At 36.8% G+C, this 22,104-nt stretch overlaps 1 protein-coding gene across 2 annotated transcripts in view; it reads left to right on the forward strand.

The window, feature by feature from the left end:
- The window catches only part of ros1 (c-ros oncogene 1, receptor tyrosine kinase), a 72,898-nt gene that overhangs the window by 48,249 nt on the left and 2,545 nt on the right, over positions 1-22,104 (forward strand). For both annotated transcript variants that reach the window (XR_015935426.1, XM_088625827.1), the window contains exons 36-40: positions 2,231-2,360; positions 2,781-2,878; positions 5,213-5,416; positions 5,797-5,931; positions 18,062-18,216. Coding sequence is in view for 1 of the 2 variants with exons in the window: in XM_088625827.1 (XP_088481953.1) it covers positions 2,231-2,360; positions 2,781-2,878; positions 5,213-5,416; positions 5,797-5,931; positions 18,062-18,216 (722 nt within the window). In the remaining variant the exon portion in view is untranslated. The remainder of the gene's footprint in view (positions 1-2,230; positions 2,361-2,780; positions 2,879-5,212; positions 5,417-5,796; positions 5,932-18,061; positions 18,217-22,104) is intronic.

Below are 22,104 nucleotides of genomic sequence, written 5' to 3' on the forward strand. Positions count from 1 at the left end.
ACAAGCTCTGATATGTTTTCTATTGAAATGCGTAGCGAACATAAAAAAATCCTCATTTTCACTTCTAGCATCTTGTGTCTCCGAAACTTTTCCTCATTTTGTAACTGTTTGTGAAGATGTATTTTATTACATTCTTATCTACGCAAAAGCATCATCATAGATAATCAGATGTCTTCAATATTTCACAAATAAAGGGGTTCTTTATTGGAATAACAGATTTAATTCGTTTTTATACATGGGTGATATGTTCCTTGAGAGTATAATACCAGAGTGAAATGAAAACAACAGCAAAACTTCTTTTTATTTACAAGATTCAACGTGAAAAGCTTTACCGATTGAATGCAGCTTTAGAGATTGTATGGTTTTATCACAAGGGGCGTTTATGAAACAAGCACTTAACAAAGTAGAAATATTTTCATTTTCACTCAAGTGGGTTTAGCAACAATTTTCTGGTGTTTAGAAAACAGTGACATGTAGTAGAAATGTAGGTCTGGCGAAATGAAGGGTTGGGTAATGTGTGATCCCGAATTCCTCCTTTCTATCCAATCGTTTACATTTGTTTTGTATTAATTGTAATTGAAACACAATACAGAGCTATTGTAAATTAAATTTATGAACAGAACAATAGATTTTGCATTATAGGTTTTCATCATAAATCAATTTTTATTTGCTTTAATAAAACCCTTTTCAGATCTTGCCTGCTTTAGTAATATGGGAGGCATAATATTAAGAATAACTGCAGACTTTTTGAATCCTTGTTTCCTTTTAATGTAAACCTTTTAGTGCGGATCAAAAGTACTGATTAAAGGCATGTTATACAATGAAGAACCCTTTCATACATTTTCACTCAAATCACTTCACTTTCTCTATACACTATATACATTTTATTATAAAAGATTGATTTTTTTATTATTTCCTATTATTTTCACATACTTCAGTTTATATCATTTAAAAGGTGCTTTTATCAAATGCTTTTTACTGCTTTTGACCTGGCCTCGGAAGGTCATAAAGGTTTAAAAGGATATTGGAAAGGCCAAAAGAAAAATTGAAATGAGTATTGGAGGAGATGCTAAAATAAATAATAAAAGGGTTTTCCAGTATTTCAATAGCATAAGAACAGTAAAGGATGAAGTAAAGTGTCTCAGTGATGGGAACTCTTTAGATGGTGACAGGAAAATAAGTGTCTGATGTACAGTATTCCATTAAAGTTTTACTCAGGCATTAACCAAGAAAAAAAACAGAAAACATACCCCCAGGTGATTAAAAACAAGGTTCTATATTCAACAGTACTTACACAGAATTACACAGAATTGTTACAAGTACTAGAAGCACTGAAACAGATTTCCAAACCCTAATAATGTTCTACTAATTGTGCATAAGGACAAAAAAGATGTTATTCCTCGTCCTTGAAGACTCTTACAACATTCTCTCGGAGAAGGTGTAGTATCCATCGATTGGATCCTAATGTAGCGCCCGTGTATAAAAAGCATGATTAAAATTGTACCAAATAATTATAGGCCAGTAACTCATACCTCAGTTACAGGCAAAGTTATGGAAACAATAATTAAAATTAAACTAAAATATCAGTGTGGATTTAGAAAATATACATCTTGCTTATATAATTTATTTGAGTTCTTTGAAGATGTAACAGTAATAACTAAGGAAAGAACGTAATCTATTATACTGTACTAGAGCATTATATGAAGTTCATAAAAGATAAATCCTCAAAATGCAAGCAATACAGTACATGTAGTTTCAAGCTAATCAAGGTAATAATAGATGGATTATGAATTGCTTAATGTATATTGAATTATGTTTAATTAATTTTAATGAGGATTACTCCATTATTCAAATACTGCTCTTGGCAGTACATGTCTTTTACAGGTATACAGTATACTACAGTAGACACCTGTAGAACTGTAGACATTAATGGGAAACAATCATACGAGAACGTTCAGTTACCTAATATGGTAAAGACAGAATATGTTGAATGTAGAAAAGTGAGAAATTATTAAAAAGCAGGCAGTTGATTGTAGTAAGATAAAGAAAATGTAAATCTCTAAATAGTTTACATTTTAAAATACAAATCATTTAGTCCATTATATCTTTTGCAATGTTTTATTTTATTAGTAGCATGTTTGTGTATTTGATGCACAAATCACTCTTCTCTATGTAAGTTATAAGATATTTTAAAGTCTCTTGTTCCTTTTCTTGGTAATGGTTTGTGAAGCCAGTTTGACCACCCCAACATCCTGAAGCTGCTGGGAGTGTGTTTGCTGAATGAGCCGCAGTACATCTTACTGGAACTCATGGAGGGAGGAGACTTGCGTTCCTTTCTGAGAGAGGCTAGGGCAAAACCAGTAGGTATCCAGATTTTTTTCCCAGGACATCACACAAACAGAGCTTGTCTGAAGCAGTGTCCAGCTATGATAAAACCCTAAAGCCATTTTTTTCTTATCATGAAGTGGTTAAATGTCTTGTTTATGGTACAAACAGTGGCTTCCTTCAGGAGCAGGTTATATGAAGGAAGAGAACTCTCTTTATATTTTCTTAAGCAAAATTCTAAAAATACATCGCAGAAAGAAATCATTGAAAGAATTGATCCTCTGCAAACACATGACTGTTGGCACATGCTGAGTGTAGAGACTGAAAATGCTTTGAGTCACACAGACTAAAATTCATGGACAAAACACTTTAGATTCAATTTTTGTTGAATTTTCTATTTAATTTCTGAATGACTTGCAAGAGCATGAAAAAGCCACTGTATGTGTAATTTTCAGGGTCAGTGTCCATTACTGAGTGCATCAGATCTGCTTCATATCTCTCTGGATGTTTCCAAAGGCTGCATGTACCTAGAGAAACTGCACTTTGTTCACAGGTATTTGGCAGAATTACATTTCTTTTTTGGAATTGAAATACTGTACAAATTTAATATGCATACTGTATGTGCATATTTGGGTTTGCATCAAAATGTCATTTAAAAGAGCTTTTTATGTTTTATGTTAAAATGTTCTGTCATTGTTGCAAAATCTGACTATTGTTTTGTGATTTGCAGTATTTTATTAGACATATGAATACCTGCCATGCTATCCCAGTGACAAATGTGTTTCTGTTTAATTATCGTAAAAATCTAAAGTGGGGTTTCCTCGTGCTGTTCTTAGTGACTCAGTCTGTGCTGGTATTTTTCCAGCTGGATTCCCCATTGTTTCATTGAACTAATAATCTGATTAATTAGATTTTTTAAATTGTTGTACTGCATCTTCCTAAAAATGCAAGGTTTTTCTGTGAAAGGTGTAAAGGTTTCCCTTCCTAACCGCCAGTAAACCCTAGCTGATATGCGGTTCTGTCAAAATAATTTTTGAAAAAGCATGTGAGTTCTTCACTAGCTTTTGACTCTGCACAGTAAGCCCTCGGTTTACTGGACTAATGGGGAGAAGGGGTGTCTGTTATTGCCGAATGTCCTTTAAATCTTGAATGTTTTTCTTAGCCCAAAACACACTATTACACTATTACTGTATGTGAGAAAAAATCTATTATATGTATTGCAATAATTGCTCCTTTTTTGGCGGCAGTTGCATTTGGAAAGACAGGCTCAATACGTCTTACCGGCTTTTTATTCCAGCGAGGCAAGTTGATCACAGAGCAGGTAAAGATAGGAAGACAGATAGAAAACAGACATCCTCTGAACTCTGATCGGGGGTAAGGAGAAAGAGAGGGAATGGTAGGAAGGGGTGAAGCTGGGGCAAAAGGGGAGAGGTCTTGGGGGGTGCAGATCACCACAGAGCCCCCCCAGGCCCCCAGCGTCCTCGGATCCGCTGTCCGCTCTCAGAGAGAAGGGCAAGACATCCATCTTAGGACACCAGGCAGCCCGCACCTGCTCTCGGGCTGTTCGGAGCCTGGTTTTGCCGACCGTGCTGTCCTCTCTGGAAGGCACGTGCTTCAGCAGTAGGGTCCAGCAGCTCACAGTAGGTGGGGGGCACTCGCAGGTCCATGCGGTGCATTTTCGGCGCCCTCTGTGGAGCTTTCGGCAGCAGGTCCCATGGCTCATGGGAGCAGTGCTAGAACCCACATTCTGTGGGTCCGGGTGCTCTGCATTGTCTGTGGCTTCTGTGGGAGGAGAATGGTGTGAGACTTGACCTCCAGTACACTGGGCACAAGAGAGCCATTGACCCTAACCCCTTATTTGCCATTCACTCAAGTATTTACCAATACTTGAGGTTTTCAGGAACATTATAAGTTATATATATTATAAGTATAAGTCATGAGTTAAAGTTTGTGGTTCAATAATAGTCAAGATTCATAGTTAGAACATAAATCAACCCTGAATTCATGAAGACCTGGATATGGAAGCCATCATCTAAATAATTTAATACATTTTCATACATATAATGATATTTTTGTCCTTTTAAGTCCTAAGGGTTATGCAGAGTCTCTGAATAAACTGAACAGGAACATAACTCCAATCCTTAAAATCCAGAATCCAGCAGGTTTTATAAAACCCTTTAATTGATCAACATCTGAAAGATCAACAGACCTTAGAAAAGTGTAAAATATAGTCCTAATTACCTCAATTGGGTCATGAAGACATGCGTAAGGTAGTTTTACTGTATATTGTTAACAGAGCTCAGTATTTCCTATTGAAATATGTATTTGTCATTTGTCTGTGGGATAAATCCATCTTGGTGGTAATAGCATCACTGTGGATCCATAGATCCATTGTGTGAGATATGTTGGTATCTCCCATCTGGGGGATTAGGGGATTTAATCCCTTAGCTTTGTTACTTTGGGAGAACTCATTGTTGAGAGGAGATATTTTGCTGTAAACAACGAATCTGTAATCCCCTTGCCAGGAAAAGGCTTAAACTTTACTTCAGGAAGACTTTTCTGGCACCTTTCGTTCATTTCTTGTCTTGAGGGATTAAGCCTAGTATTTGTTTAACATTTTGCCTCTCTGCACATCTGTGCACAATGAAGGGTGTAATTTTGTTTTTAGACACCATAGTACTCTTCTATTGTTGTGAGAATATCTGCCTCCCTGAGGGGTACATGGGCATCTTACTGGGTGACAGTCCCTCTGCACTATTTGGACATCTTCTTGGGGAGGTAGAATGAATGCCTTCAGGCACTGGGGCCCTTCTAGGACTGGAGTTGGACACCACTGATGTATGGTGATTCCCTTCAAAAGATAAATTTATCTCAATTACACACACAGGGATCTGGCTGCCAGGAACTGCTTGGTAACCGTGAAGGAGTACGATAGCTGCGACAGGACGGTGAAAATTGGAGATTTTGGTCTAGCTCGAAACATTTATAAAAATGACTACTACAGGAAGAAAGGGGAAGGGCTCCTCCCCGTGCGCTGGATGCCACCGGAGAGCCTTAATGATGGAGTCTTCACCACAGCCGCTGATGTGTGGTAAGAACATGAATTATGATTTTCTTTTGATCTGTCAAGCAAAGTCACAGATCAATACCTCAGTCACGGAACAATATCTACAGTACTGTACACCGATTTGTTGAGCTGAACTGTATTTTGCTATCACTAATGGAATTTAATGGATTACCAAAAATAATATTTGTAATATCCTTTTAAAAAATGTTCTGAAAACAAAGTTGTGACTTTCGCCTCTGGTATTATGTACTGTAGCTCCAAACAATATAAGCTATTGAACTGTGTTTTAAGTAGGTGCACTTTGATACATTATGAACACTGTAACTTGAACAAGGACTACGTGTGTAAAAAGTGTAAAAATCACTATTAATCTTAATATATGCAATTATTCTTGCTTTTTGTAGGTCATTTGGGGTTCTACTGTGGGAAATTATGTCTTTCGGAAAACAGCCTTACCCAGCCTATTCCAATGTTGAAGTCTTGCATTTTGTCAATTCAGGAGGACGACTAGAATCTCCTAAGAACTGTCCTTATGATTTGTAAGTATATTTGCAAACAGTCAGTTTCAAGCTTATGATATAGTGACAATGTATGACTCTTTCACAATTACTGGTTCTTCACATTTATAATTAAAAATCTTTGTGCAATTCTGGATTCCTAGTACTGTGGAAATCAAAAAAGAAATCATTCTTTTTCATATTTATTCTGAAAATCTGTTTTTATTACAATCTGTAAAACTGTAAATTAATATAATTTATCAGTTAAACTTGCAGGTTGCTTTTCCCTTTTATTACTCAGACAAACCCTAATACAAACCATAAATCTTTATATGGGAAAGTAGTAAAGTAAGATTTTTTTCATAAAAACAAATTCCACAAAAATGATACTAAAGGGACATAAACTCTGGCCCCTCTGCAGAGATGTATCTAAATCCAAAGCAATAGTAAGTGATTGTGCCTGGTGGATTTAAACTGAAGAATACATATTTTCACAAAGGTGCAAAAATACAGCTCCTTTCCATTAATTTAAGATGCGGGTATTTTTGGTTTGACAGTAAGGAATAATACTGTATCTCCTGTCATCTCTGCAACTCTGTAAATGCTATGCAATTTTATGTAGTGATTGAAATAACGGACTATTGACAATGAGGAAGTTGAGCAAGTTTATGGAGAAGCTATGGAATCAAACGCAATCCTTCATAGGAGATTTTATTGCCTCATATGGAAACAAAGAAGATTAAAACAGATACTGGGAGAATTTGAGTAAGGAAGATCAAATGAATGCGTTGAATAATTAGTTGTATTCTGCAAGTTCAACAAGTTGTTCGTGATGTATCCTTCTTTAAGAAGTAAGCTTCATGGTACAAGAAGTCTCAGCAATAGAAGATTTCAACACTGCTGGTAGTGACTATCATCTAGGAAGAAATAAAATGCAGCTTATTTTGGCAAAGGAAAGACAGAAATTGGTGAAGAAAAGGACCTCTAAAAGTTTGATGTATTGTCAGATAATATGATCACATTAGTGAAAAGGAGACAAGAAACTAGTGTTCTGAAAACATCTCTGGAAAAATAAGCTGATCTAACCGAAGAAAACTAAGAATGTAACAGAAAGAACTGAGTGGATATTATACTATCAAAGTGGAAAGAAAGAAGTAAGAACAGACTCTACAAAAAGGAACATTGGAAAACTCTTTAAGTGAATTCACAGGCTTCTGTGTTAAAAGTGCAAAGATCCTGAAGCATACTGAGCAGCTATATTGTACCAACTAACTAGTGTTAGAATTGTTCATCAGGACACTCCAGGAGCTGCAGGTGACAACGAACCACCTTAATTAGTCTGTTACCGATCTTATTTAAGACCTTTACTAAAGTACCAGTCACAAGATTTGCCAAGCAACTAAAGGGTGAACAACCAGATCTAGATTTCCACCATTGATCATATTGATCAATTCTCCATCAGATAGCTTTATTTTTGCTCACTACAACAAGGCATTCAATAGTGTAGTGGAAATGTAAGCTGTCATCAAAGCACCGTTTATCAAAAACATCTTTGTACTATCAAAAGTTGAAAAATACCTATGAAAATGTTATATTAAGTGAGACAATAAGTATTCAAAGAGGTGTGAGACAAGGCAAAGACATTTTTCAGAAAGTGTCCATTACAGTCTGCTACTGCAAAAAGGAATGCTGGAGCACCACTGGTTCAGGAGAGAGCAGATACAGTATGTGCTCTCGAACCCGACATATGCTCCAAGCACCTAGTACAAGAACTGATTTTTACCTCCGCTTTTACTGCAAGTAACTCAGGGGCTGGGGGAACAGATGTCTTTTCAATCAGTACGAATCCCAGTCTGCTAGCATAAGTACTGGGTCACAGGTTCAAAGCTGTGAACGTAAGAGCCAGTTTAACTTTTTTCCTCAATTACAAAGTGCTGGAGAACCACAGGGATGGAGGCTGGGAGATAGCCACAGTTTCCTCAAGTCCAGCCTAAGTTGTAAGCAGCTTGTTGAAATTCTGCTTTTGCTCTATGCACAATACTCCTCTACTGTGCGCAGAGGGCTGGTGCTTTAAAGGTTCAGAGACCTAGGGAAGTGCACAGTTTTGCTGTGTTCTTCTACTGCAAGATGTGTCCTGGAGCACCACATGGGTCTGAGTCTATAGGTCTCCAGCACACTGCTTGTTGTCCAGAACCTATACAGTTTGTTCTTCAACTTGGTTTCACAAGCAACTCGTATGAACACTAGTGATGGAATGCTGGATCTTCACAGCCTGAGGCCAGAGGGAGAGCAAAGATATACTCAAACCCAGCATGAATTCCAAGCTCCAGTGTAAAGTTCCCTAGTTCTGAAGCAGGACCTCTGAAGCAGGTTTGCTGGGTTGCCAGGTTAGTGATAAGGTATTGAAAAGGTGGGGAGGGACTGGACCTGGATAGTGATCTGTAGTAATTGTGATACTGGTGAGAGGATTTTAGAGGATCAGCAACTAAATGGATTGCAAGGCTCTGAGCAACAATAGCCATTTGATGCTCATTACAATGGAATTCCCTCTGCAGTGGGGGACAGCTTCTATAGTTGCCTCTCAGTAATGTAGTTGAACGTGTTCCCTGAGTTATAGTATGGCTAGCTGCTGCCAAGTCTGATAAGATGTTCTGCAGTGGCTTCTGGATGAAGGTGAACGTTGTGTGATCTGTCCCTGTTGGGTTGAGGTGAGTGTTGCTGCCACACCCACCTGTACTGTTTTGCTAAGTTTTCTCTGGACTTGTCCCACCTCTTTGGAGTGACTACTGTAATTCTATGAGGGATGACTTTTGGCAACACACCTCACCATACTGGTACTGTACCTGATAGGTCCAGAAATCTCAAACCATTTGTGTGCTTGTTCTGCAAACTCTGGAGATTTCAGGGACACTGCTAGAAATCCAGTAGGGAGCACTGATTATTTTCATTCTGCTTCTGAATATACGCCAACAGGGCTAGAAGAGAGGGCTATTAAACTGCCAGGTTGTGTTTTCAGGGCCCAGGTGGTGCTGGATGTGGATAACTTGCTGGATTGCTAATGCTGAAATTCAGGTTGATGTCCTAAAGGGTAGTTTGTAGATTTTGCAGTTGAGGGAGTTGAGTTGAGACTACAGTAGTTATTATTATTTTTTGCTTGGAAAGAACAGGACTAAGGATCTGTGCCTGTGGCTGGAAGGTTGCCGGTTCGTATCCCACGGCCGGCAGAGGAATCCTACTCCATTGGGCCCCTGAGCAAGACCCTTAACCCCAACTGCCGTATAAATGGGTGCCCCTGTGCTCTGACCCCAAGCTTCTCTCCCTGCTTGCGTGTCTCATGGAGAGCAAGTTGGGGTATGCCAAAAGACAAATTCATAAAACAAGAAATTGTATATGGCCAATAAAGTGATCTGATAATAACCACTATCAAAGTAGTATTTAAGACCTGTTCATCTACAGTATTGAGAAGTGAATAAGAAATACTTCATTCAAAGTAATAAGTACATGCAATTAATTAAATTTTTTAAATTACTTCTACTGTACATGTAACTAATACTTTGTAAAACCAATCTAAGAACAAGAAATATGCAATTACATATGATTAAGAATAGTAGGGGCAGATATTGATCAACTTAGAGAGTCTCTCTATTCCATCACTTTCTTTAGTGCAAAATTATACAGTTTCTGAGATTTTGCTTTCCCTGTTTAATATCAGTTGAATTATAATATAGCAAAAGATCAGTCACGTAAGTATGACATATTTTATACAGTTTTTGAATAATCACTACCATACAAAAGTTATGTTTTCTTTGTAACTGTAGCTGCACATATTTATTTCCATCGCAATTGTGTTTCTTCTACTTTTGTTGGAGAAGTTGAAGAAGTGAACTCCTGAATTTCACCCGCAAAATGACATTTGTGATCTTCCTGTTTTTGTGAACAGCAGAACCCTTCACATCCTACACAGAGTAAGAATATAATCAGGCTTTTATTTTCCCTGTGTAATCTCTCTGAACCTTGAGTGTATCTAAAGTATTTAATATCACCATTGTATGACAAGCAGATCTTTTTTAAAAAAAAGGCTTTCTGGGATGTATTCCTTTAGAGTCTCACCCTGAGCTGAAAATTGCTAATTTTCAGAAGAACAATTCTGTATCTCTGTAAACCTTGAGGGCATTTGAAGTATTTCATGTCACAGTTGCATGACAAACTGGCATTTTTTAAAAGGCTTTGTATCCTTTTAATGTCCCCCTAAGTGAAAAGTGCTACATGTCACATCAACTATTATATAAAACTGTTATTAAAAAATTCTAATATTGTTTTCATTTAACATGTTTTAATTTTGTGAAGACATAATGGAAGAAGGTTTCAAAAGAAGCTACAAAAGCATTCTCGCTGTAGAGGATGCTGCATAGGTAATTACTTCTGTCTAAGAATTGCACTGTCTGCATTTATAATCCTTTCATTTATTGATGAAACTAAGTAAGTGTGTGCTTTGAACTATAGTCAACAACTAATATAAGAATGAACAACATTCCTCTTTTGCAACAATATATGGATGTTTCATCATAGATCCTTTCACTTCTGCATTTTCCTTTGTCTTCTTGTTCAATTACGCCAAACCTCAGCACCTGCATGCATGGCCTGTCAGTAAAGTACACATCTCTTTATTCCTTCACTTTGTTGAAAAAGGAATGCTTAGATGTTTTTCATTCCAAATTCGCCTAACATGCTTCTGAGCCTGCACAGTACAGACCATTATTAATTGTCCTCTATCAGCTTCAGTTTTCTTATTGTCGTTCAACTAAATTACAGAGCTTTGACGTGAAAGGAGAATTCAAAGGACAAAATAGCTTAACTGATTAGTGCTGCAGTTGTATAGTATGTAGGAGAGTATGAGAAAGTGTGTGGGAGTGCAGATGAGAGCCCAAAATTATTATTTGCGTTACTCTTCCTCTACTTGTCCTTACAAGTGCTGGGAGTTCTTACTCTACATTATAGATTTGCATGCATATACTGTAGATACTTCCACACAATTTAAGCCTGAAAAATCCTGTCAAATTTGAATTCCAATGACCTTTTTAAATACACATTTTCTTTTAGTATGTGGGTTATTTGAAATCCACAGTATACTGTAATAATATTATACATGTATTATTTGCGGTGGGAAATTAATTTATTGCACATAGATGCAAAATCATTATTTTAAAACAAAAGGATGTGATTTGTAATTACATTGAAGTGAAAAAATATCTTTTAAATCCTAGTTTTTTATTTATGTTTTTTCTGTTTACCTGAAAAAACTATAGATTCCCAATCTATCTCAACACTAACCTAAAATGAATCAAGAAAATCCTATTTTTATATTTCTTTCTTTGTATGACAGTTAATGGCTGAAGTGTACCCCCTCATTTACTAGTTAGGATATTTAGTATGAGTAGTTTTCAGTAACTCCCTTGCTCATTGGCAAACAGGTAAAACACTTTATGATTACTGTCAAGATAATAAATGAAAGTGAAAAGATCTTTTTTAATTTTTCTAGCATGATTAGCACTAGTGGTAGCTACAGTGTCTTTGGAAAGGACCAAATTTGCCCTTATGGTCATGAAACTGCCACTAGTGAATGTCATTCCCAGACTGACCAAAAATTGAGTCTCATGCATTGTGTAAATAGCATTTACACAATATTCAAAATTCCCTTTTCATGAGAAATAGTCTCCTAGTACCTTTCAATACATATTATGAGCATAATTTTCTTCCAGCTTTGGACCAATAGTATCATTGGTTGTTACAGATAAGTACATACAGAGAATAAAATAATCAGTCGATTAAGGGTTTTGAGATGATGGGTGCATGATATCACATCCCCATTTTTACTGTATTTATCTTACAACTAACCCCCACAAGGTTTTATGATCACCATTGTGGATAAGTGAAATATGAGCTAGATAAATATTTTCCGATAAACAAGCTAAGAAGGTGTCTTTTGAAGCAAATACCTTCACTTGCATGTTTTGATACTGAAGTGTAATTTACATCCAGTCACACTTGGATATAAAACTGAACTGTGGCAGCATAGTGATGCAGTGGTTAGCATTGCTGCCTTGCAGCACTGAGGCCCAGGGTTCAATTCTGAACGTCGGGTTAGGTCTGCATTGAGTTTGTACTGTATGTATTCCCTATGTTTGCTGGGTTTTCCTCTGGATGCTTCCTCTGACAGTCCAAAGACATAGTGTTAGGTTTATGGGTTTCTGGTAAAAAGTGGCCCTGGTGTGAGTGTGTGTATATTTGTGTCTGTGTGTGCCTTGCAATAGACTTGCATCCCATACAAGGTGTACCCTGCCTTGCCAGGGTAGACTCTGACCCTGTACTGGATAAAGCAGGTTAGAAAATGGATTGATGGTAAAACTGAATTGCATTCCTTTTTTTCAAAGGGCATTATAAAGGTGACAATGAAATTAAAAAATCATTATCCCTAGTTCTGTCATAATCATTTCTATTAATTGTTTGCTTATGGCTATTGGATATCATGTATAATATGATACAATAATAATTTGGACTCCATGTCTCTAAATACAAAAATATAAAAGTGCACTCTCTAAGAATGTGCACAAAGAGCATACTGAGGATACAGTATTGTAAGATAAAGATACAGTGTTTCTTTCACAAAGCGTGAAGATCTGCAACATAAATATTTGTGATGTAATGTTCAGCATGAGTGTGTCAAAACATAGTGGCATTTGTGATTATTTTTGTAGAAGTGTGCTTTTATTCCAGATATCTGAATGCCATTTATAGTTATGCTACTGTAACCTCTTAAACAAATTAGTTTTTCATTCCTGTCAGGAAATACTATCAGATGTAAATAGAACGGTACAGAGTAAGACACTATATGGACAAACGGGAAGGCTAGAACTGCTGTCCCAGAATCAACTGAATTGTAATGTCACCAAAAAGTCAGGTGTGAAAATGTGCCCGCAAAGTGCTAGTCATGTCAGTATTCTTTGATTGTGTTTTCCTACTTTTTATTTATAACCAAAGCATACTGTACCTTATTAAACTTTTATAAGAATAATTTTCATTAAATATGAATGAAAAATGCTTAAAACGTTGAATTGTGATGTGATGTTTAACTGAGTAATTGAACTGTGTTGCTAGATATTTTCAGACATTTAGAAGCAGGGAGCATTGCAAGACAAATATTGACTTAATGTAACATATACAGTAAATCCCACAATCACTAAAGAAATGATTAAGTAACTCAGAATCTTATCAATTACGTAGATATATCAAGGATTGATTAAAGATACATTTAAAAACTTTCCATCAAAAATTGAAATTCACCATTTTCTGCAATTTCATCACGTAAAAAGTTACAGTAATAATAAAAAAACAACTTTATTTTATACTGCACCTTTAAAAGTCGCTTCTTAAAGCACTTTACAATAAGAAGAGAAAAACAGATTTACAAGTTAGCACAATTAGAAACAACGGTTAAGGGTTAATGCTGTAAAAAATACTGGAAACCCAAGTAGACCTGGTGAAATTCCTCACCCAAAAATGTGTCTTGAAGACCTGCTCATGGACAGATATGGAATAATACATTGACAACTCAGAAGCAGGTCAAAATAAACTTCTGCAGGGGGAGGGGAGATTGTCATAAGACAAGAAGAGCAATTTTCATTTCAAATTTAGCCTTTCAACTGTGAAAAGCAGATTTCGTTTTAATTTCATGTGATGTATGTACTGTACTGTATATTCATAATGATTTTGTGCGATTATAATACTAATAATGAAAATGATGTGGTTACTAGGGGGCACTGTTTGCCAATTCACAGAAACTTCTGAAAATAATGCATTGGTACTGTAATATCCACTTTAAAATGCACAAAAACTATTTTAATCACTTGATAAAACATTTTCATGCCACAACAACACAAAATTAAAAAAAGTTACAGGTCTCTTTGATTTGGCAGATATACAGTAACATTTCACTTAACACTTTAATACAGTTCATTCAGCATTCTTATTGATTAATGATCATCGTTTTTTTAATGAAAATCCATGCTTCTTCCTTTCTCACACAACAGGATACAGTTGTTGCTGTCCAGTATACAGTATACTGTAGCAACAGTTAAGTAGTAGCTCCAATTATAGTGGCTACAATTTTGATTATATAAAAAAACATATATTAAATACAGTCCATTAAAGTAATTAAACAAGTTACTGAAAGGTGGTTTTAAAAACTGATGATTGTAAAACTCTTTGAAGAATGGATTGTTCACATCATTGTTTTACAAAATACAAAAAGGTCTTCTATGCTGTACTTGACAGTAATATGTTTCATGCGTTTTCTTCAAAATATAGTTTTGTGAATAAAACGCTAAATTGGTTCAAGTAAAGTTATGGATAATGCAGAGATGAATAGTGCATGCTTCTATTTTAATGGACATCATTTAAAATGTAAAATTGTTGAGCAAACTGCAATGTTTGGTGTTTATTGCTAAGTTGATGCCAAGAAGAAAGCTACATGTAGTGTTGGGGAAATACAGTACATGGTAGTTAAATGTTAACCTGGGAGTGAGAGAAGGCAGCAATAATTTATCACAATCTGAGTGATACAGTATGTAATACCTTCAGAGTTCATACCTGATTTACAGTAGGTCAGGGTATATAGCCATTTAATAGCTGTTTCATGATATTCTGTACAACCTCTAAAAAGTTGGGTACAGACCTTTGGCTACCATTTAAAAAAATCTGTTCAAATTGAAGCATATTAGTAATTTTGATTACAACTTTCAAAGGACAGACCTTAAAGGGAATTTAGGCTCTCATTGCAACTTCTACTTCCATTTTACTTTAGTGGTTGTTAAATTACATGGCTTAAAGCAAATCATTATTGTAATCATTAATCTTTTGATGTCTCTTTTAATGACTATCATTATGTTATTGATCTTGATGAGTATTTATTTTTAATGCAATTAGTTTTTCTAATGTTTTTCTAATGGTTCAAGATCTCTATCTGTAGAGCTTGTTTTGAATTTCCTGAGGTGAAAAGCTGTGTGTTAACTTGTTTTAAGCTGCAACTGAAACATGCCGGTTCTCAGCATGTCATCCAGAAGAATAAAGAAGGAGGCATTAAATTAGATGGCATATTTTTTTTACTCTTCATATTGTAAGTCAGGATATAATGTAGTGACCCGTCCAGAAAGTGTGGGTATTTCAGGTTCCTGTAAAGAGTACATACAGGATAGGAACTGCAAAACTGCTAGAGTTCAATTGCAACCTTCTAGGTTCTTAGAAGCATTTTTGATTTGCAATTTGCATTGTATGTTTTGACTGTGTCTAATTTTTGTGATAACACTTTCCAAAATGTACAGTTAAACAGCAGTTTCAGATAGAGCAAATAAAATTGAGAGTTTATACATCTTATTTAGCCTACTAGTCTTTAATCCACTGGAGATGTGTTTTACAAACCTGCTGTAAACTTTCAAATGGTGGATTGACAGGGACACCCCATATTCGCTGCTCATCTGCTGAGGTTGTCTGTTGAAGCGTACCAACCATGCTTATTTATGAATAACTACAGATTACCACTTTGGAACCTGATATCAAAGACCTCACACCTTTTCAAACAATCTCACACCAGGTAATCAAAAAGGCTCAGAGAGAGAGCAAACCCTGGTCCTCACCTTAACCATTTCTTGAAACTGAACTCAGTATTTTCGCTTATTTGATTCACACTTAATTGCTTTGAAAAAGTGAATTAACAACTGTACACCCACATTACATACATTGGAGTACATTGCAAATGTCAGTAAAGATTTGGTTCGGATATGTCTTCTGTAAGTGGTAGGTGGATCAGTAAGTGTCATTCTTCCTGCTGGACAGTAATTTGCAAACCCAGTGTGGTGACTGGGAACACTGCGGTGTAGGAGGTGCCATCTTTAGAAAGACACATTAAACCGAGATACTGACTGCTTGATCATGAAAGATTCCATGGCCCTATTCAAAAGAGCAATATGAGTAAAAGACAGAATAATGTAGTCTGCCTAAAGTCCCTCCCTGGCAGATGAGGATTGCTCGAGTGCAGTTGTTGGATTCTGTTACAGGTTTTACTTATAAGCCAGTGTGCAAATGGTAGTGTATGTCTTTTGGGCATTATTTTTCTTCTGCCTGCCCAAACTCAGTTGATCTCAGATCAGCCTGTGGAGTGATACCACAGGCGGTGTTTTGTTTTAAGTTATTTCAACAGGTGTGGTTGAGCCCCTGAGATGTTGCCCAACAATAAGATATTGCCCTTTTTTCTTGTTAGTGAATATCACCTGTCACTTTCAACTCTTTGCTTAAGAGATGGAGAACTCATCCCCGCTAAGGGCACTCAGCACACCTTAGCTTCACACCTCACAAATCAGACCCCTCTCATCCCTTCTCTTTCTTCCTTTCCACTGTTTCCTTTTTTTTTCTTTGACTGTGCTTTTCAGGCAGTAAATGCTTTTCTGCTTCATTAGGTCTCCACTGAGAGCCCTCCACAGGGCTGTGCACTCCACAAGCCCTGGGGCCAGGCCTTAATGGCCAGAGCAGCCGAATCTCAGCTCTTAGGTATCCCATAGGCAGGAAGTGTTAGAATATCAGTTTACTTGCCAGGTAAGATTCTGTTTATTTACTAGTTTTAGTGCTGATCCAGGGTCTTACAACAAAAAGAAGAAGTAATCTGACTTTGAATGTGTGGCAAGTTTGACATTTAAAATAGCTGACACTTAATCCTGCTATTGTGACTGTCCTGGTGCTTCACTGCTGGCATTCTCACATTCCTTTTCAACAGAAGAATCAAAACTCGAAAGTTATTTTTACCCTAATGTGTTAAGCAGTAGTCAGTAAACGTTTGTACTTTATAATTGCTTCTCCTAAATGGTGTATTTAAATAATTTTGTAGGTATACTGTATTGTAGGGAATCTATTTTATTTTCTACTTGTGTTTTGTATGTTTTCTAATCTTTTTTTCAGAACTTCCACAGTATTTACTGCTGTGCTAATGTAACCCGCATTTGTTCCTTTGAAGTTTTGCTTCAAATACATGAAATTTGTATGTCGCTATCATATAGAACATTTGTCATTTTCTTTGAAGATGTTTTGAGAATGATACATTTTTTTCAGATTTAGAAAATGCATCGTTATTAACACAGACCTATCAAGAAAGTAACACAGTCCAGAGTGAAAAATGAGAAGGAGGGGGCTGAGTCATCTCAGACTGGGGTGACCAGCAACCTCACACCAGGTCATTGCAAAGGCTCAAGAGAGAGCTTAGCCTTCACCACTTTTTGAAATTGAACTGGGTGTTTCGCGCTTCGTTTCAGACCTAATTGCTTTGCAAAAATCAAATTAAGAACTGTACTGTATAAACACATAACACACAAGCAGTAAGAGCTGTCAATCACACACTGTTGTTGAAGTACATTACAAAATGTCATTGCAATATATCTTGGCTAATATATTTTTTATTTGTTGAACATTTATGCATGCATTGTTTTTGGGAATGTACAATTGAGATGATTGTTCCACAATTAATTCCACATTCCACAATGGATGTATAATAATCCTAGTGTTAGACACAAGTAAGGCTAATTAACCTTTCATTTGAGAATCTTAACTTCTGGTGACTTGCAGCAAAATGTTCAAAAAGGATGGGAGTCTATGTCTGCATGTCAGTTAGCTGACCTAGTCTTATAGTTGCTTTGCTACAGATCTCGCCTGGATTGAAATGATTTTTGTGCATTTTGGTTTAGCAAACATCAAAAACATGCAGCACAATGCTTTGCATGAAGGCTGTCAAAGAGAAGATCAGAGACAGAGCAGCTCAGTGAGCTTTTACCTGATGAAGACATAGCAGCATTTCTTTTAAGAGTGTGAGCTAACAAGTACGCTCCATTTACAGACAGAGCTCCGTGTTCAGATGGAAACATTAGAAACCCTGTAACATTGTCTGCATTTCCTGAGACTGAAAGAAGATTTTTATAATCAGGAAATGCTGGTTTTACATTAACATCCTAATACAGCCTGAAGAACTTGGCTATAGTTTAGACTCAGTTTATGCCACGTTACATTTTGCTGACTAAAAAATAAAAATAAATTGACAAACAAGGCTGCAATTTATGGAAACGATTTATTTTGGCAGATATGACTTGATGTTGAAATGCTGGCACAAAGAACCCAGTAAGAGGCCAAGCTTTCATTATGTCCAGGACTGTCTGGAACAGCTGAGGGAATCTCCACTGAACTGCCATTACAGTCCTGACAGCACTGCTGGAGCCATAAATCACGCCTTCCAAGGTGAGTGCCAGGCATGTACCGGGAAGCAATCTGTATTCTGTTCTTCTGAAGGGCATTCCGGAATTTTCTTTCTTATTAATGCTTTCTCTGCTTTGAGCCTTTGATCTTTTAGTACCTCTCTTAATTTTTAAGCGAGCAGTGGTTGGTTGACAGAATGAAAACATAAAATTTGTCTTTTGTATGTAGCAGTTTGTCTTCACAATTGTTTAATTCAAAACTATTTCCAGTAAAATATTGAAAATACAAATTCAGATATCACCTTCAAAACAGGACATTTTTCTCTGTTGTATATAATTACAGCATTCCAATTTTAAAACTTTTTAAAAAGTGGTTGGCACAGTGGTGCAGTCATATTGATTTTTTCCCCTCAAAAATGTTAATGTAGGAAAGTGGGGTGGCATAGTGGTACACATGGTGGTAGGTGCTCTTGTTTGCTGCCACAGTCCAAAAACATACTTGTAGGTCAATTGGCTTCTGAGAAAACTGGCCCTGCAATGGACTGGTGTCCCATTCAGGGTGCATTCTCCCATTCTATCCATTGCTTGAAAGAATTGGCTCTGGCCAATTGGCTCTGTCACATGACCTTGTATTGAATTAAGCTGTAAGAAATGGATGGATGGTTGTCAAACCAAACAATCGAAGCCCTTTCATTTCATTTATAAAAATGTCTACTGTGAGCCAGCATTGTCAGTGATAGTCTGTTGCACAATGGATGTGATTTAACCACATTTTGCATGGAAATGGATGTCTTCTCCTAATTTCTTAATCTCCTTTCAAAAAATCTGTTTGGAACTAAATCAGACTTCACTCCACTGCAACTTAGTTTAGGAACAGGTTAAGGTTTATTCCAAGCTGGAAAGAGAAGAAAAGAAACACAACATTTTGGCTGTGACGTTGTCTTCTGTGACACGCCCGAACGGCCAAAATGTTGACTCCACAGAAGAAGAAGGCTCCATAGCTGAAACATTGTGTTTCTTTTAATCTCTTTTCAGCATTGAATAAACCTTTACCTGTTCCTTTGTAGCCTATGCATGCTGATGCTGTTACCTACTTGAACTATCTTCTAGTTTACTCTGTAAACTCTGTAGTAAACTATTGACTGTCAACAACGTCAATAAATACTAAGCCTGTAATTTGTGATTGGGCCGTGGTTTACCTTATATTTGGGAGTGGGGCTGAACTAGAGAGGTAAATAATTTTCACATTTTCTTCGAGGTGTATGTTCAGTCAGAACTTCATATTAAATAAATTAACCTTAAAAAGCTTAAATCTCCTTTATTCCAAGGCCTTTAGTGTAGCTGATTTTAAGACACTTATAAAAACCACAGAACTGTTGCAAGCTATTTAAAAAGTTGGGTCTGATAACTTAACTTGCAACAATGTATGCCATAAGTATACTTCATACTGAATTATAGTTACCAAACTGAGGTTACCAAGGACTGAACTACATATAAATCACTATGTAATCATGGATCTTGCAGCTTTCAGTATGAAATTATACTCTTATAATTTTTCAAAAAAGACAAAAAAGCAACACATGCTATCACATTTTCTCTTTTTTGTCTTGGCTGTTACATTCATAGTCCAGTATTGAAGACAAACGTAATTTGTTCATTTAGGTTTTAAAACACTTTTGACATATGCCCCTTCACCAGCCTGCCATAGCTGTAGCAATGTCTGATGTTTGTTTCACAGAACTAATTTCTTTTTTTTGGAAATGATGCACATCTCAGTGAAGGAAAATGACGTTAAGTCCTCAGTTGACAAGCCACGCAGAAAGTAAAAAAGTGAATTGCAAAGGAAGACAATCACAAGATGAAATGCCTTCAGTTTTTGATTTACTTTCATAAATAGAAATCCAGTCTTGGCCTAGCCTTTAAAGCTTTTAGGAGCATGAGAACAGTAATGTATCGAAGCTGGTTTTTATTGTCTTTGTGCTCAAAGTTAACAGGTCAGCCTCTATACCCATCAATCGTTCTTCCCACCCCCAATATGCTTAACACACTGTTTTCTGTCAACAGCCTGTCTTTGTTGGTTTTCATGGTACATTACTTTAAGAATCTTCTTTTTCCTCTCTGCCTTTTTGTCAGTCATCCATAACCGGGGCTCTTGTTTGTTCTACAATAAGAACTGTTGCAAAGCACCTTAGTTATTCAAAGCATTCTGAAAACAAAGACTAACAGCTCCCTTCAGTATCAGTGTATTTTTGTACATAAACAGTACACACTGCTATGCAAAGAGAAACTCTCCCTCAAGCCTAGTCCACATTAAGTACATGATAGGTACAGTAAAATAAGGGGCATCTAGGAAATCAAAAGTAGTTTGCCAGATGCCTTGTAATTTAAACTTTAGACAAATTACTCATTCTTTATAATGATATATAAATTCATGTTGAATTTTTCCCCCCAAAGATGTTAATATAGACAAGCGGGACGGGACAGTGGTGAAGTGGTTGACATTGTTGCCTCACAGCACTGAGTCCCTGCGTTCAGTTCCCGGGCTTCTGTCTGCGTGGAGTTTTGTGTTCTCCCCATGTTTATGTAACTCCCCACAATCCAAAGACATATTGGTAGGTTAATTAGCTTCTGTGAAATTGGCCCTTGTGTGAGTGTGTACAGTACATGCTTGTTTTTGTGTCTGTGTCTGTGTCTCTGAGTGATCTGTGATTGACTGCCATCCCCTCAAAGGTGTAACCTGCCTTGCATCCATTGCTTGCTGACATGGGCTCCAGCCTTCCCATGACCCTGAAATGGAAGAAGCGGTTAGAAAGTGGATGGATGGATGTTAATATACAGTAGAAAGGCACCTAATACTGTCTAATTAGCCATCCATCCTTTATCAGAAGGCTGCTCAGTCCGGTTGTCCTGAGCAACAATTCAGAAACAGCAATTAACCCAGCCTGCTTGTCTTTGGAAGATGAGAAGAAACAGGAGCATCCGGAGAAAACCCACATGACCAAGGGGTGAACATGAAACCCTTATTTGTAAAGTGCCCCAGTCTGAAATCGAACCCAGAGCCCAAGAACTGTGAGGAAGTAGAAAGTGGCTCAACCAGTGGAGGTGCTTGGTCAGAACACAGACTGGGGCTGATCCCGATGTTGCTGGTTCAAGCCTGAGTCATGTCACTGGTAGGCTTTGGCAGGGATATGACTAGGGGCTTTAGGGTTTGCTCAAAAGGCTTTGCTCAGAGCAGAATTGGTGCATGTCATTGTTGTCCCTGAGTTGTACAGTACATGAAAAAAGCAACTGGTGATTCGTCTGTTTTATATTGATGCAAAATTGATATTATTCACATATAATACAAGACCGTCAAGCATCTAACTAAATTAAAACTAAATTTAAAACTTCTAACTCAAAAAAGCAACTGAAGTGGTTCGTAACTAAAAATTAAATGAACATGCAATAATTTCAAAATGGCAGCAATTTAACTCAATAAAGGACTTAGTGTGCCAAAAGCAGTGTGTGGGCTATGACTAACCAACACAGGAAACATGTACAGCCAACCAAACTTAATTTTATGCAAAACAAAGAGTAAGAACTGTTCGAGTGCGCCAGAAATACCCTTGGATTTGATAAGAAATGAGAAAAAACAATTGAGAGATTGATGGGTGTACAATTTAGTTAAATGTGACATGAGGAAATTCCATAGAGATGAGCAGGATGCAAAGCTTATTAAAAAAATATTTACACCTAAAAGAAGAATATTTGAATAAACCATTAGAATACAAATTAATTTCTTTAAACAATATGCCTGGTGGAAGAGAAAAGGAAAATTTAAAAGAAAATCAGACGTCCAGTGGTAACATGGATGAGGTTGTGTGAAGATAAGGGCAGGTTTCTGTTCTTCAGAAATGGGTTAGATTTGTGTGGAAGAAAGTGCAATAGATGC

The sequence above is a fragment of the Lepisosteus platostomus genome, chromosome 3 (assembly GCF_059453375.1).
Source record: "Lepisosteus platostomus isolate fLepPlt1 chromosome 3, fLepPlt1.hap1, whole genome shotgun sequence".
NCBI classification, from domain to species: domain Eukaryota; kingdom Metazoa; phylum Chordata; class Actinopteri; order Semionotiformes; family Lepisosteidae; genus Lepisosteus; species Lepisosteus platostomus.